The sequence below is a fragment of the Amphiura filiformis genome, chromosome 15 (assembly GCF_039555335.1).
Source record: "Amphiura filiformis chromosome 15, Afil_fr2py, whole genome shotgun sequence".
NCBI lineage: Eukaryota > Metazoa > Echinodermata > Ophiuroidea > Amphilepidida > Amphiuridae > Amphiura > Amphiura filiformis.
In genome coordinates this window covers 9,762,925-9,776,447 of record NC_092642.1, presented here as the reverse complement: position 1 = coordinate 9,776,447, position 13,523 = coordinate 9,762,925, and the positions used below count along the sequence as shown (strand labels likewise).

The following is a 13,523-nucleotide window of genomic DNA, read 5'->3' as shown; positions in this document are numbered from 1 at the left end:
CGGTGGCAATACTGGCAATCCCTTGAAACCCCGGCCGCGGTACAATTTCAAAATTTTCAACCTAGTGACAAAATACAGACCCAACAGGAAACAATCAATTTCCCTCTTTTCAAAAAAAAAGACAAATCTTTTCGTACACCCTGTATAACTCCTTGTATTTTTTTTTATTTTTTTAAATCCCTTCTGAAAATTGAGGGCGCTTTCATCTCGCTTAATACTACCGCATGCTTGGTGATTAATTATTTTCAGAAATAGCCGATTGAATTGAAATTTGATTGAATTAACATACAATTTTAAAATAATGTAACCTAACTTGTTTACAATAATATTATGTTTAACAAATATTTCACTGATCATTTTGTTATAATTTAGTAAAAATCGAAATATTTTATAGCGTTGATGCAGCTATAAGTAGAATTTACATCAAGCATAAGGTGTTTTAGCAGGATAACCTAACTCATTTGTCCTTTGTTTTGATTGGTTAATGGGACAGACCGCTATTGAAACGAAGTCTTCGATTGGTTTGTTTCGAAACCGGGCGGCCCATATGAAATAAACAGCTGGCATTTCCTGGCAAGTATTTTAAACTGTGCGGAGGTAAGTGGGGGAAGCTTGTATTTATTTCTCTTTTTGTGAATAATCATACACGCAGATTTTTATTTATTCATCAAATATCAACAACACTGTATTTGTTATATTTTTTTATTGAATAAAATATGCGTAAACTGTGGTTTAAAGTAGTAATTGAGTGGATTTTGTTGTCAAGAAACGACGATGCAAATTCATGAATTCATGAATTGAAATCGATATTCTGAGTGCACGGACAAAGAAAGACTTTTTTTAAATTTTGCTGTTGTAAGAATTTTAAATTCCATGTTATTAATGTTAAATGTATTTTGTATAATATATATATGATATTCATAATTCATGTAATTGTATTTGACCCCGGTATTCATGGCATGATGGTATTTGACGTTCTTAAAAAAATTGGACCTCTTAGTCTTGCGATCCTAAATTAATCTAAAGGGTAAGTCCATGTCAAATCAACCAGGGGTCCCCAGGTGACCCTCTCAGATTTTGATGAAATTCCATCAGAATAATCTTTTGTGGCCACAATGAACCCATACAAAAATTTGGCCTCATAGGCCATGTCCTTTTTTGATAAATGGCCATTTGAAGTTTGGCCCAGACCCCCCTTTTTGGCACTCGCGAGTGTCATTGGTGATTTTTACCAACTTTGGTAGCTCATAACTTCCTGTTCTGAACAGATATAAAGCTGCAAATTTGCATTCTAGCTAACCTTATGTCATATTTTCAGAATCTGGCTCTAAATTTCAGATATCTGCTTTCCTTTTTAAGTTATGAGCACTCAAAGTTGGTAATTTATTCAACCGCAAGTGTGATTTTGTCATTTTGGGGGTCCCTTGGTGCCAAAAATATGTGATCATATGACTCAAATGTCACAGATGCATTGTCTATGGGTACATATCTGAGCCTACAAGCAAGTTTGAGCTAATCAAACCATTGATGGAGGAATAGCGGCTTCTGAAGTTGGGTCGGGTGAAAACTTGCGGAGACCCCCATCTTTCTGACCAATGGTTGACCTTGTGGACAGTTAAATCATGAACTGAAATTTACAGCCATGAAACATACTTATGAGACCTACCAAGAAACAAAAATTCAGCTTTGGTACTCAACTCCATCATAGTTAGATGGCTCTTGAAAATATGGAGGAAAATCTGTTATTTCTTGTCTAAGGTTGTTGAATTCGGCAGCCATGGCAACAAAATATGCCAAATTTGACTAAGTATATGTGCATATTTTTGGGTCGAACATTACAGACCACTCTAGATGTATTCATTAGCCTCTAAAACACACCCAGAACATATTTCATATGACACTTCAGGTAACTTTTGAAAAAACTTAGTCAAATTTTGCAAATTTTATTGTCATGGTTGCTGAATTCAACACCCTTAGACAAGAAATAGCAGGGTTTCCACCCTATTTTCAAGCTGCCATCTAACTATGATGGAGTTGAGTACCAAAGCTGAATTTTTGTTTCTTGGTAGGTCTCATAAGTATGTTTCAGGGCTGTAAATTTCAATTCATGTTTTAACTGTCCACAAGGTCAACCATTGGTCCGAAAGAGGGGGGTCTTCGGCAAATTTTCACCCGGACCCAATTTGGGATGCCGCCTATTCCTCCATCAATGGTTTGATTTGCTCAAACTTGCTTGTGGGCTCAGATATGTACCCATAGACAATGTATCTATGACATTTGAGTCATATGATACCCTATTTTTGGCACCAGGGGACCCCCAAAATGACAAAATCACACTTGCGGTTGAATAAATGACCAACTTTGGGTGCTCATAACTTTAAAAGGAAAGCAGATATCTGAAATGTAGAGACAGATTCTGAAAATATCACATAAGGTTAGCTAGAATGCAAATTTGCAGCTTTATATCTGTTCTGAACAGGAAGTTATGAGCTACCAAAGTTGGTAAAAATCACCAATGACACTCGCGAGTGCCAAAAAGGGGGTGTCTGGGCCAAACTTCAAACGGCCATTTCTCAAAACGACATGGCCTATGAGGCCAAATTTTTGTATGAGTTCATTGTGGGCACAAAAGATTATTCTGATGGAATTTCATCAAAATCTGAGAGGGTCACCTGGGAACTTTTCAGAAAATTGGTTGATTTGATATGGACTGACCCTAAATTTATTTTGGGCCACAGGCCTCGCTCATCATGCCATGCATGATCATCATCATGATCATGCTCATGCATGATAAACATGTAAAGGACTAAATTTTTTCTTTTGCATCAATCAAGGTTTAAATTTTGCATTGAGGTTTCAAAATTGTTGCCAAACACTTTGGTGGCAGGTTAATGGGCGATCTTTTCTTTTAGACCACCCGAGTTATATAAGGTTAAAATTACGATTTTACCAAATTAAACTTTCACAACAAGGTTAAACATGTTCTTAGCTATAGAAACATACCTTTTATTTTGTCGAACAAGCTTTATTTTGTTCCAAAATCCACGCGTTTTTATCGCAATTTTTGGCGTAAAAGAGCTGAATACTAAACCGGTGATACAAACTCCAAAACTTTCAGCGTAGCACAGCGCTTGATGTACGCTTTCGTTTTGACGGTGATTTACGCTCGCGTATCAAGCATTTTTAAGCGCGTTTGACAGTATTTTACTGTATGACGCAATTTTGTATTTATTCAAGATGGCGAATTTCTTTCAAAACACGATGTATTTTTCTTTTAAAAAATCCCTCATTTCACACATTCTTTGCCACTTTTCACTCATCTGATCATCTTTTTATGTGACGTAAGTGATGCTGATTGTATGAAGGTATGTTTTTTGCTTTTCCGGTCATTTTTCAATTGTTCTTTGAGACAAAAACTTCTTTGCAGAATAGCTGTTTTCACATGTTTTCAAAAAGTTGTTTTAACCTTGTTTTTTACCCCATAATTTCCCTCATTTATCGAAGCCCTGCCCTCCTTCCAATACATTAAACCTTGACTTCAAAGTGTTTGGCAACTGTTTAACCTTGATGCAAAAGTAAACCTTGATGCAAAAGTAATAATTTAGTCCCTATATAGCGAGGGTGGTCTAAAGGAAAAGATCGCCAATTGGATAAATTTAGGAGGGCAGGGTTTCCTAAAACAAGGACAAAACAACTGAACTTTTTGAAAAGTATTATGGATAATTTTTAGTAAAGACTAACACTACAGTAACAATGACTAAACTCACTATCTATTCAGCATATTCCTTCAGCAGTGGCCGTACCTGCTATTTCTGATTATAAATACCGTACGTCAGTGAGAGTGTTAGTCTCAAAAAACAAATTAACAATTTTTAAAAAATTGGAAAAGCAATATTTTAGAAGAAAAACGTACCTTTACTTTATCCACATCATTTCCATTACCGGTACATGAAAAGATGAGTGGAAAGTGGCAGGGAATTGTCTCCGCAAAAATATGTCACATTTAAATCGAAAAGTTTGCCATCTTGATTAAATGCACAATTATGTCACGCAATGGAAAGATGTCAAACACGCTCGAAATTGCATGATACGCTACTGCCAAAATAACAAATTCTCGATCATGAGAGGGTGTACCTTCTGTGTCAGCGTACTTTTCATAGAATAACTGTTATTAACACGATCGCGCGACCTGCTTGACCGTCCTTGCCTAGGAACGACTTTGTGATTGGTCAATTCTCAAAAGCTGTGTTTGCAGCGTAAGCGCCGGTCTTTGCCAGGGCTGTCAACTCTCACGCATTGGCCGTGACGGTGAGTCTCACGCATTGGGTCACTTTCTCACGGTCACACGCCAAGGTAGTATTCTCATGCCTAGGTAGTAAATCTCACGCAAGAAGCTGGAAAATTAGTAAAATCTCACGCATCGTCAAAATAATTTCTTGTCCCTACCGACACCCCCCCCCCCCACTTTCAAATTCTCGAGGGCCGTGGCTCAAATAATTATTTGGTTATAATCAAGATTCAAAATGAATATTGTAGTCGGCAAATCCCGGTACGCCTCTGTCTCACGCCAAGCAATTCCAAAAGTTGACAGCCCTGGTCTTTATGCGTGCGGTAGTACGCTCGACACAAATAACTGTGCGTACCAAGTTGGCTCTCATGATCGAGAATTAAATATTTTGGCTATAGCGTGCATTCGCATTCAACTCTTTAGTTTTTAAATTTATAGCAATAGAAAGTAACATTTAATTGAATTATTTTTGGAACAAAATCATGAAATAAAGCTGTTCGACAGAAGAACTGTTTGTAGGCTATACAGTTGAAAACATGTTTATTTTGTTTTAAACCTTGGTGCAAAAGTTTAGGCCTAATTTGATAAATTGGCAATTTTAACTATATAGTATAGGCTTATAGCTCGGGTGGTCTAAAAGTTGGGATCGCTAGCAAAGGTAGCTCATGTGCGTACTATGCTGCATGCCTTTACAGTTAGTTGAAGTGCAATTTCATGATTTTGGTAACATTTTTAATGTGATCCCCACCGTGATTGGCTGTGTTCATAACTTAGTATAGCTTTTACAGTGTCAACTGCATTTCATCAATTTCTACTCTATTTCGATAGCTATTCTTCAAATACAATTATGATGAAACCAGAGTCACTATTTTTGTGACTTGACTTGCAACTTTTGCAAAATGACTTGACTTGTGACTTAGACAAAACGACTTGGACTTGACCAAAATGGCTTGTTAGTGTTACCTACCAACACAAGTTATTTTCCTCTAAAATGAAATTCATGGATAGTATTGACAACAACTACACATGTAGTAGTACTTGGTATTTTGTAATTATACTAAAATTAATTGATGTACCGTAATCAATTTGTTTCCCTTTTCTTTCATTTCAGTTCTCATCTTTCAGTCGTTTACAGTCCACCAGCTTCACAATGGAGAATTACTCAAAAATAGAGAAGATTGGTGAAGGTAATTAAACTTTCAAAAAAGAACACACAAAATGTGTAGGCATTCACCTCGGTTCCAACATTTGGTCTAGGTAAAGTTAGAACATAGAGTACTGTTGTACAGAACTCATTTTGGAAAATGGGATCTCATTTTGAAAATCATTGCAAATTGGATAGATGATCCTCACCTTGGAACAAACATAACCCAAGGTATAAACCATTCATCATGTGACTGCCCTAGCATGAATAGCCAATATGCCTTGAAAATGGATGCCCTCACAAAATGAACTTAAGACACTGTGGAGCAATCATGTTTTACATACAATGTTGCTTAAAAGTTGCAGGGTATGAATAAAAATGTTAGTAATTTGTTATACATACTGCTAGCAATAAAAAATATGGTCCTGTAATTTGTACACGTAGCAAATGTTGGAACTGAAGAGGAAAGAGCAGAAAATGGTGATTTGGGTGTACTCTGCTCTGCTCCATGTGCAATGACACAGCATTGGTGGTTTGATTTGTAAATGCATTCTTCTGTAATCCTCTGATCTTTCATGCAGCCCAGATGGAGGTAAATTAAATTATAGTTTAAATTTCCTCTCTTCAGTAAAAATGTTTCACTTTTTCAGGGACTGTCTTTTGGAATTTGCAGGAGAGCTTGAAATAGCTCTTCTGGAGCCTTCAACTTCAAGGAGAGCTGGATAGAGCGTTTACAAAGGAGGGAATGGTCAACTAAGGAGAGCTAAAAAATCACTCTCCATATCGGATTTAAGGAGAGCAGTAGAGAGTGATTGCTCTCACTTTAAAAGGCAGTCCCTGATTTTTAGTGCTAAGTAAAATGTACTCATTTAGGTTGCAGTAATTGTGTTCTAAAATGAAATTGTCTCCTACATTCACCAGGTACCTATGGCGTTGTGTACAAAGGTCGCAACAAGAAGACTGGAGAGATTGTGGCTCTGAAAAAGATTAGGATGGAGAGTGAAGAGGAAGGTGTTCCAAGTACAACCATCAGGGAGATCTCACTCCTCAAGGAACTCACTCACCCAAATATTGTCAAGTAAGTGGATTCAAGAGACATTAATAATAAGGCAGGAAAATTGTATTTGTTTGCAAAACATTTTTCCATAGTTGAAACAGTTATGACATAAAAAGTTTGGCTTGGTGGTTGTTTCCATGGGGTTGCCCCCCCCCCCCAGTCATCACCAAAGGCCAAAGAGGTCATCTTTGCTAGTGTAACAAGTGAGGAAAAAAAAGTTTTTTTATAAAATGGATTTTTGATCAAAAAAAGTCCAAATATATATATGCTTTCTTGGTCAATTTAGAGGGAATGTCCAAAAAATGAATCCTGGCTACGCCAATGGTTACTTTATCCACATTTACTCTTGAAATTCAATATCTCTGTACGGTTCATCCTTTTTTTTCCCCAGGTTATCGGATGTTTTGATGCAGGAGCAGAAACTGTACCTTGTCTTTGAGTTCCTCAAGATGGATCTGAAGAAGTATTTTGAGACGTTCCGCTCAGGAGTAACAATGGATATAGAACTTGTTAAGGTTTGTTCACTTCTAGTTCTTTTTTTTTTGGGGGGGGGGGACACAGATCTATTATTCTTTGCAAGAATTATACTGGGGACAATTAAAAAACTAAAAGACTTTTATCTGTGGTCACTCCACAGAATTAGAGAAGGAGAACCGGGACTCCCTCTATACCACCACATACAATCGCGTCGTCAGCTATGGGGAGAAAATTGGGGGTATTTGGGTCCTTGCCGATGGTGCGCGGAGACGAACGAAAACAATTCTGCATTGGCACTCGTGTACAGGTCGCATCAAGTGCGTCTCTCAAATGCGCCCTTCATCCATGTCACGCTTGCATGACAATAAATGCCTCAAGTGCATTCCGAGGGAAACCGAATACCCCCAATTTTTGCTCCATACCTGTATCAAGATGGCGGTCGAGTCCCGATTCTCTGTCTTTAATTCTGTGTTGTCACTCACACCCCTGTAATTGATGAGTTGGAACAGGTAAAAACTTTTTAAAATGTATACAAATGTGTAGAAAATACTGACTAACCTATGATGTAAAGCAAAGTTTTCTATTGTCATATTTCAGAGTTACACCTACCAGATTATTCAGGGTATTGTATATTGTCACAAAAGACGGATCCTGCACAGAGACTTGAAACCACAGAATCTATTGATTGATCAGCAAGGATGCATCAAGCTGGCTGATTTCGGTCTGGCGAGGGCATTTGGTATTCCTGTGCGAGTTTACACCCACGAGGTATGGTTTATGTTTTGGCAATCATTTTTCAAAGTTTTATTTCAAGTGGTTGGGTCGGTCACAAGGAATCACTCATGGCACATGATCAGCCGACACACTGCAACATGAAGCCCCTCTCCAAAGAACAACCTGACCTCATGTTCTTGGTTGTCTGGGAGATTTGCTATGCTTAAATTGTCTCGTTTAACCTGGAGGAGTTAAATATTACCATAAATGCCATTTTCATTGGCAAAGGAAATAAACATAAAGTTTGTGTGCAGATTTTGGTTGTTGCCAAGTCATTTTAGTTTTGTCTCATACGACCTAAAAACCAAATATTTCTAATATTGGCCCCTCCTCAACACTGTCTTATTAAAACAGGTAGCACAACTTGTGCTTGTAACACAAATCACTTATTTTAAGTTCTGGTTCAGTGCCAATCCAAGACTAATTTTGAGTCTATCATTACACTATGGACCACAATGGCCTCATCCCAATGGTATAGTTCAATAACATCAATTAAACAATCATAGTGCAAAATTTGACCTCAAGTTTCAGAGTATGAGTTTTTGTACCCAAATTTTCAAAGGTCATTCAATGAAATGTGAAAATGTATTGGGGTTAAAGAACTATGCCTTGATAGATGAGCATGTTGTGGATCCTAGTGTTACTCTGGCTTTCTCCTGGCACACTGCAGTGCTTGGCAGCACTTGCGCTTCCAGGGGGTTAGATTTTAAACTTTGTCATGGATACCATTAAAAAATACAATTATACAAATCTCAAAGGGCATTTTATAACTTCTGCCTTGAAGCTAAATGAAATGTATTTTTAAAATTTCATACATGAGAATCCAAATGAGACCAAATAATAGCCAAGAGTGATACATTTGTATTTCATAGAACAGCCCTTTTGTGGCAATGACAGAAGTAAAAAATCTGCAAATAAAAAACTTATTGGACTTGCATACATGTTGTTGAATATGGTCATCAGGGTATAAGGGGGATGCTCAGCCTCATTTGCATTTTCTGTCTATGGTCAGACAGAAATTACAACACAATTGCTTATTGCCAATGACACTGCATTCTGTAATACACAATGCAACAATGCACAAATTAAATTTAAATCTTAACTGAAACTTGTTGCAAGTAAAATCAAATGTTCAAATCTGTTCATCACATGTAATTGAATTCGTTGTCAAACTACCTGCAGGTTGTCACATTATGGTATCGTGCCCCAGAAGTGTTGCTAGGTTCACCTCGCTACTCAACCCCAGTAGATGTGTGGAGCATTGGATGTATCATGGCTGAAATGTGTACAAAGCGCCCTCTCTTCCATGGCGACTCAGAGATTGATCAACTTTTTAGAATATTCAGGTAGGTTCAGTACGTCGCAAACTGAAATTTAAGTGATTAGACTAGGAGTTGATACAGGCCTAGATGTTTGGCGAGAATCTGTTATATCGTAGAGATTCTCCTAACTGCTTTTGCATGAATCTAAAGAGATTTAGCTTTTTTTAGCCTACACAGCACAAGTACACAAAATAAAGGGAAAGCAAAGAGATTCTTGTAACAATGCTGCTGCCATGCAGAATCCATTCATGCCAGGGAATAAAATTCTACCCTGCCCTAACTATACCATGCTTGTGCGCCCTGAATTGTTGGCCTCCTGGATCGTTTTGCCATGATTTCGAAAGATTGTCGTCAGATGCTTTGAAAACAGTTCAGACTTTGAGAGAATGGAAGAGTAATTGTTTAAAATTGTTAATGTAATTGTTTTTATTTGTTTGGAAGTGATGACGATGCTCTGGTATCCGCGCTTCATCTGAAATTATATGATGTCAACCCAGAGATCATGAATCTGATCCAGACAAAACATAGCCCCTCCCCACATGTATAATATTTTTTATGGATTAAAACCTTCAGAAAAAAATGAATCGGCCCTTTTTTAATCTTGTTTCCCCTAAACACTGGGACAAAGTTCTCAACACAATGATTGTGGCCTTTTTGGTTTCAGTCAGTGTTGCAAATTTGTAAAATTTAAAAGGAAAATGGACAAACCAGTAAACAATGGTATTGCAAGATAATTTCTATCATTTGTTATTTGTTCCCAAATTTATTCAAAAGTTTTTGCTATCATCTTTTTCCAAACCAGAACTCTTGGCACACCCAATGAAGAAGTTTGGCCTGGCGTGACCTCACTCCCAGATTACAAGCCTACATTCCCCAACTGGACAAAGAACAACCTCGCTAACTCAGTCAAGAACATGGACTCACAGGGCTGGATCTACTACAGGTAATTGTATGAATTTGAGAGCAGTAATACTGAGCCGGACTCCAGTTACCAAGTAGCTCATGTTATCCAAGTCAATATACATCAGTTTTTAAAACAGTTTTTAAAAATATTCACATTTGTCATCAGCAATGTGAACGCTTAAGTACATTGGTTTCTAATGAATCAATCAGTTATGTTGCCCATGTGCTGAAAAAATGTGAGCCAAAATTGTGATTCTCAAATACAATTTTAAACACACGTTTTCTATAGCTCATGACGCTTGATTGTGTTACAAATACTGTACTGACTACTCGCAATTCAAAAGGTAGTTGTTCTGACATGCGTTAGCTATGAAAATAACTAGCTTTCAGAGAAGAACAAACCTTTCTTGTTTGCGGATAATCTGATAAGCCGATTACATTTCGAAGCTTTCTTTGGCGCAGTACTGCCCTCATGAAGGGAACACAAGGAATACTTGCGTCACTCAATAACACAGTGCACGCGTCAAATTAGAGCAATTTAAATTTAATCTTTTCAATTTTTTAATCTTTCCTCACAGAAAATGCTAATCTATAACCCAGCCAAGAGACTACCAGCCAAGACAGCACTCAACCATCCATGGTTTGATGACCTAGACAAGTCAACACTACCTGAAGCACAAGCTAACATTAACATCTTATAAACCAGCATCAATGATGGTTAACAATGTGCAATGAACCTTTTTGTTGCCGTCTAGAAATAAAATATACCAACTCTGATCAGTCAGACGTCTCTTTTAAAGAACAAGCATAACGTTTTGAATCCTTGGTGATCTTCAAGTCCTATCCCTTGGTGGCTCAATTTGTTGTTCAAATTTCTGAGCTAGGGAGTGTAGATTTCAAATGGAGTTGTCTATTCAGATAATAACCCCCATTTGATTTTTACACTCCCTGTGTGGAAGATTAAGGTGCTGTCTTCCATAGGGGGGGTCCTGGGTCCAAATGCTAGAAATGAATGATATTACACCACTCTGCTTCATAATCGATCTCCTACAGAGTTGTGTGTACTTCATAGCTCTTTACAAAAGATGGTGTCTGACTTCCACTGTTACACTGATAACACTTTGCTTGGAGGCAGAGTGCCATAGCAACATCAATGAGTGGTATATATTGGATGAGGGTTTGCTATTCTGATGGATAAGCACTCCAGAGATTGACCTACATCTACCAATGCCTCAACATAATGGAAACAACCAGAGTGGTGTTTCTTGATTACAAATATGCGATATCTATAAAACTGAGCTCGTTCTTTTTTAGTCTATAGTTTGATCAGCTCATAATGGGCGGGCATTACAAGACTTTAACAACTATGCCGAAAAGTAGACCCACATAAAGAGTGTCATAGTTGACCCGTCTGGTCTACATTTGGTGGGTTTTAAAGAAAGTAGACAAAAGTATAGGACTTGATTTAATAATTTGTGATGCTTCATGCGAGATGTCACAATTGAATTCTATTCTCGAAATATGTTGATGTTATAAGGCCTGCCAATTATGAGCCGATCAAACTATAGTTGCTTGCATTGAGCAATTTTTGTTTTGACATTGTTTCATTCTTCATGACAGTGAAGTTCCTTTTGTCAGTGACTAATGCTTCCATTATAGGTGCCCTTTGATAACTTGGGAATAGTTCCTGTCTTCCAAGAAATGCAATTTAATGTATTCCAATTGCATGTTTTCTTGTTAGGTTTAATAGGTTAGTTGGTTTACTGGCCCGCTCCATTTAGATATAAGATGAGTTTTAAAATAATTTCAATTGCTATTTAAATTTATCATAATTCAAAGAAAATTTATCAAATCAGGAATATAGGATATATTTGATGATCATAGTTATGCTTCAAAAACATTCCGTTTTAATCTTCCAAGAATAACATGGAAATACTTCTCAATTTCAATTCTCTCATTTGTTATTTTGTGTGCAACTTATTCTTAAAGGTATTTGTTTAGAGTCCATTTTCATTTGTCTTGATTCTCATTCTTTTCCATTTCATCAGTATTTCCAACAAGCAAAAGGAATCTTGCTTTTTGGATCAAAAATGGAGATGTAATATTCTCAATTGTGAATTTTGTTACATGTATGTTGCAAAAATCTATTTTATCCAGTGTAGTTAGTAGGTAAGACTAGTATGTCGGTAATCATGATGGTTTTGTGACGTGTTAAAGATTTCTTCTGTGGAACAAAAGAGAATTTTGTTTCCTTTAAATGTTTTGAATGTGTGATGTAAAAATAGTAACTTAACAATTTTAAATTAAGAATGTAAATTAAAGAGAAAATTATACTAATTCAGTTGGTTCATACAAATCAATTTTCATAAAATTGGAATGTTGAGAAACTTTGGTAGCTCCAGTTTAATGTACTTCCATGTGCTGTATTTTTGCTTGTTTATAGTCTACCGTAATAGGTCTAAAGTTGATTTTTTTTTATTACTACTGTGGTCCAGGTACGTGCTGAAGTGACGAGGTTTCTATCCCTTTTACGCGCAGACATCAGACCAATGGGTCAACCATCTTGTCAAGACCATTGGTCAGCCAGTCGGCAAGACTGTTCATCATTTATTTATTTACACTCAGCGCACAGTATAGACCACAGAAGTAATAAAAAATTAACTTCAACAAGCCAGTAAACATAATCTAACAGAAATTGGGTCTGGAATGCAGAGGGCTCGATCACCCTCGTAGAAAAGCCTCAATATTTTACAAATATACAGTATTTGTATTTTCTTCATCATTTTTTTAAATTGTCTTATGAACCAAATGTCAGTCACATTGGGTAAGTGACTCGATACTTCAATTTGCCTGAAGTTGAGTAGTGACGTTGCTTTTACTTGTGTTTATGATAGATCTGCAGTAATTAGATACTGTAACCAGCTAAATACACACATTTGTACATGTATATGTCCCTACCAGGTGAGGCATTATGTTGGTTTAACCCGACAGAAAATAAAATTGTTTCAAAGAAAGGCTGAGGTAGCTCAAAAGGCAGAGCGTCCGTCTCTCGGAAGGTCACTGGTTCAAGTCCAGTCCCTAGCCAATTATAATAAAGACAATTTTATTTTATCCTGTCAAGTTAAACCAATAATCACTTTCAATCATAGTGTTTTTTTACATCTTGGTCCATCAATATTATGATTATTATCACTTGGTGACGTAATGGGTGCTTTAAATTAATGCATCTAGATCATCAATTCCAGTGTAACACATAATTATTTCAAAGTGCAGGCTGCATTTGTAAATATTGTATTCTATATGGATAATTATTTTCATGTTACCAAAAGTGTAAATGAATGTATGCTTGTACAAAACATTGTATGCTGTACAGAATTGGTAATAAACTTTGTTACACAAAGACATTGTCAAATGATATTCATTTCAAGTTGCAGTGCATCACAGTTTGCAACTTTGCATTAAACATTACATTGCAAGGTTTTCATTGATGTCCACAAAAATTGATAAGGCGGATCGGGTATATTGAATCACATTGGCACTAACAGCTATGGGTTTTGA

At 36.8% G+C, this 13,523-nt stretch overlaps 1 protein-coding gene across 1 annotated transcript; it reads left to right on the top strand.

The window, feature by feature from the left end:
• Window positions 1-470: 470 nt before the first annotated feature.
• LOC140171221 (cyclin-dependent kinase 1-like) lies at window positions 471-13,365 on the top strand. The gene is given in 9 exon segments (XM_072194439.1): window positions 471-597; window positions 5,400-5,475; window positions 6,354-6,510; window positions 6,881-7,004; window positions 7,564-7,734; window positions 8,923-9,086; window positions 9,865-9,983; window positions 9,986-10,005; window positions 10,544-13,365. Coding segments are annotated over 8 exon segments (915 nt in total). The 5' UTR covers window positions 471-597; window positions 5,400-5,438; the 3' UTR covers window positions 10,667-13,365.
• Window positions 13,366-13,523: the final 158 nt, after the last annotated feature.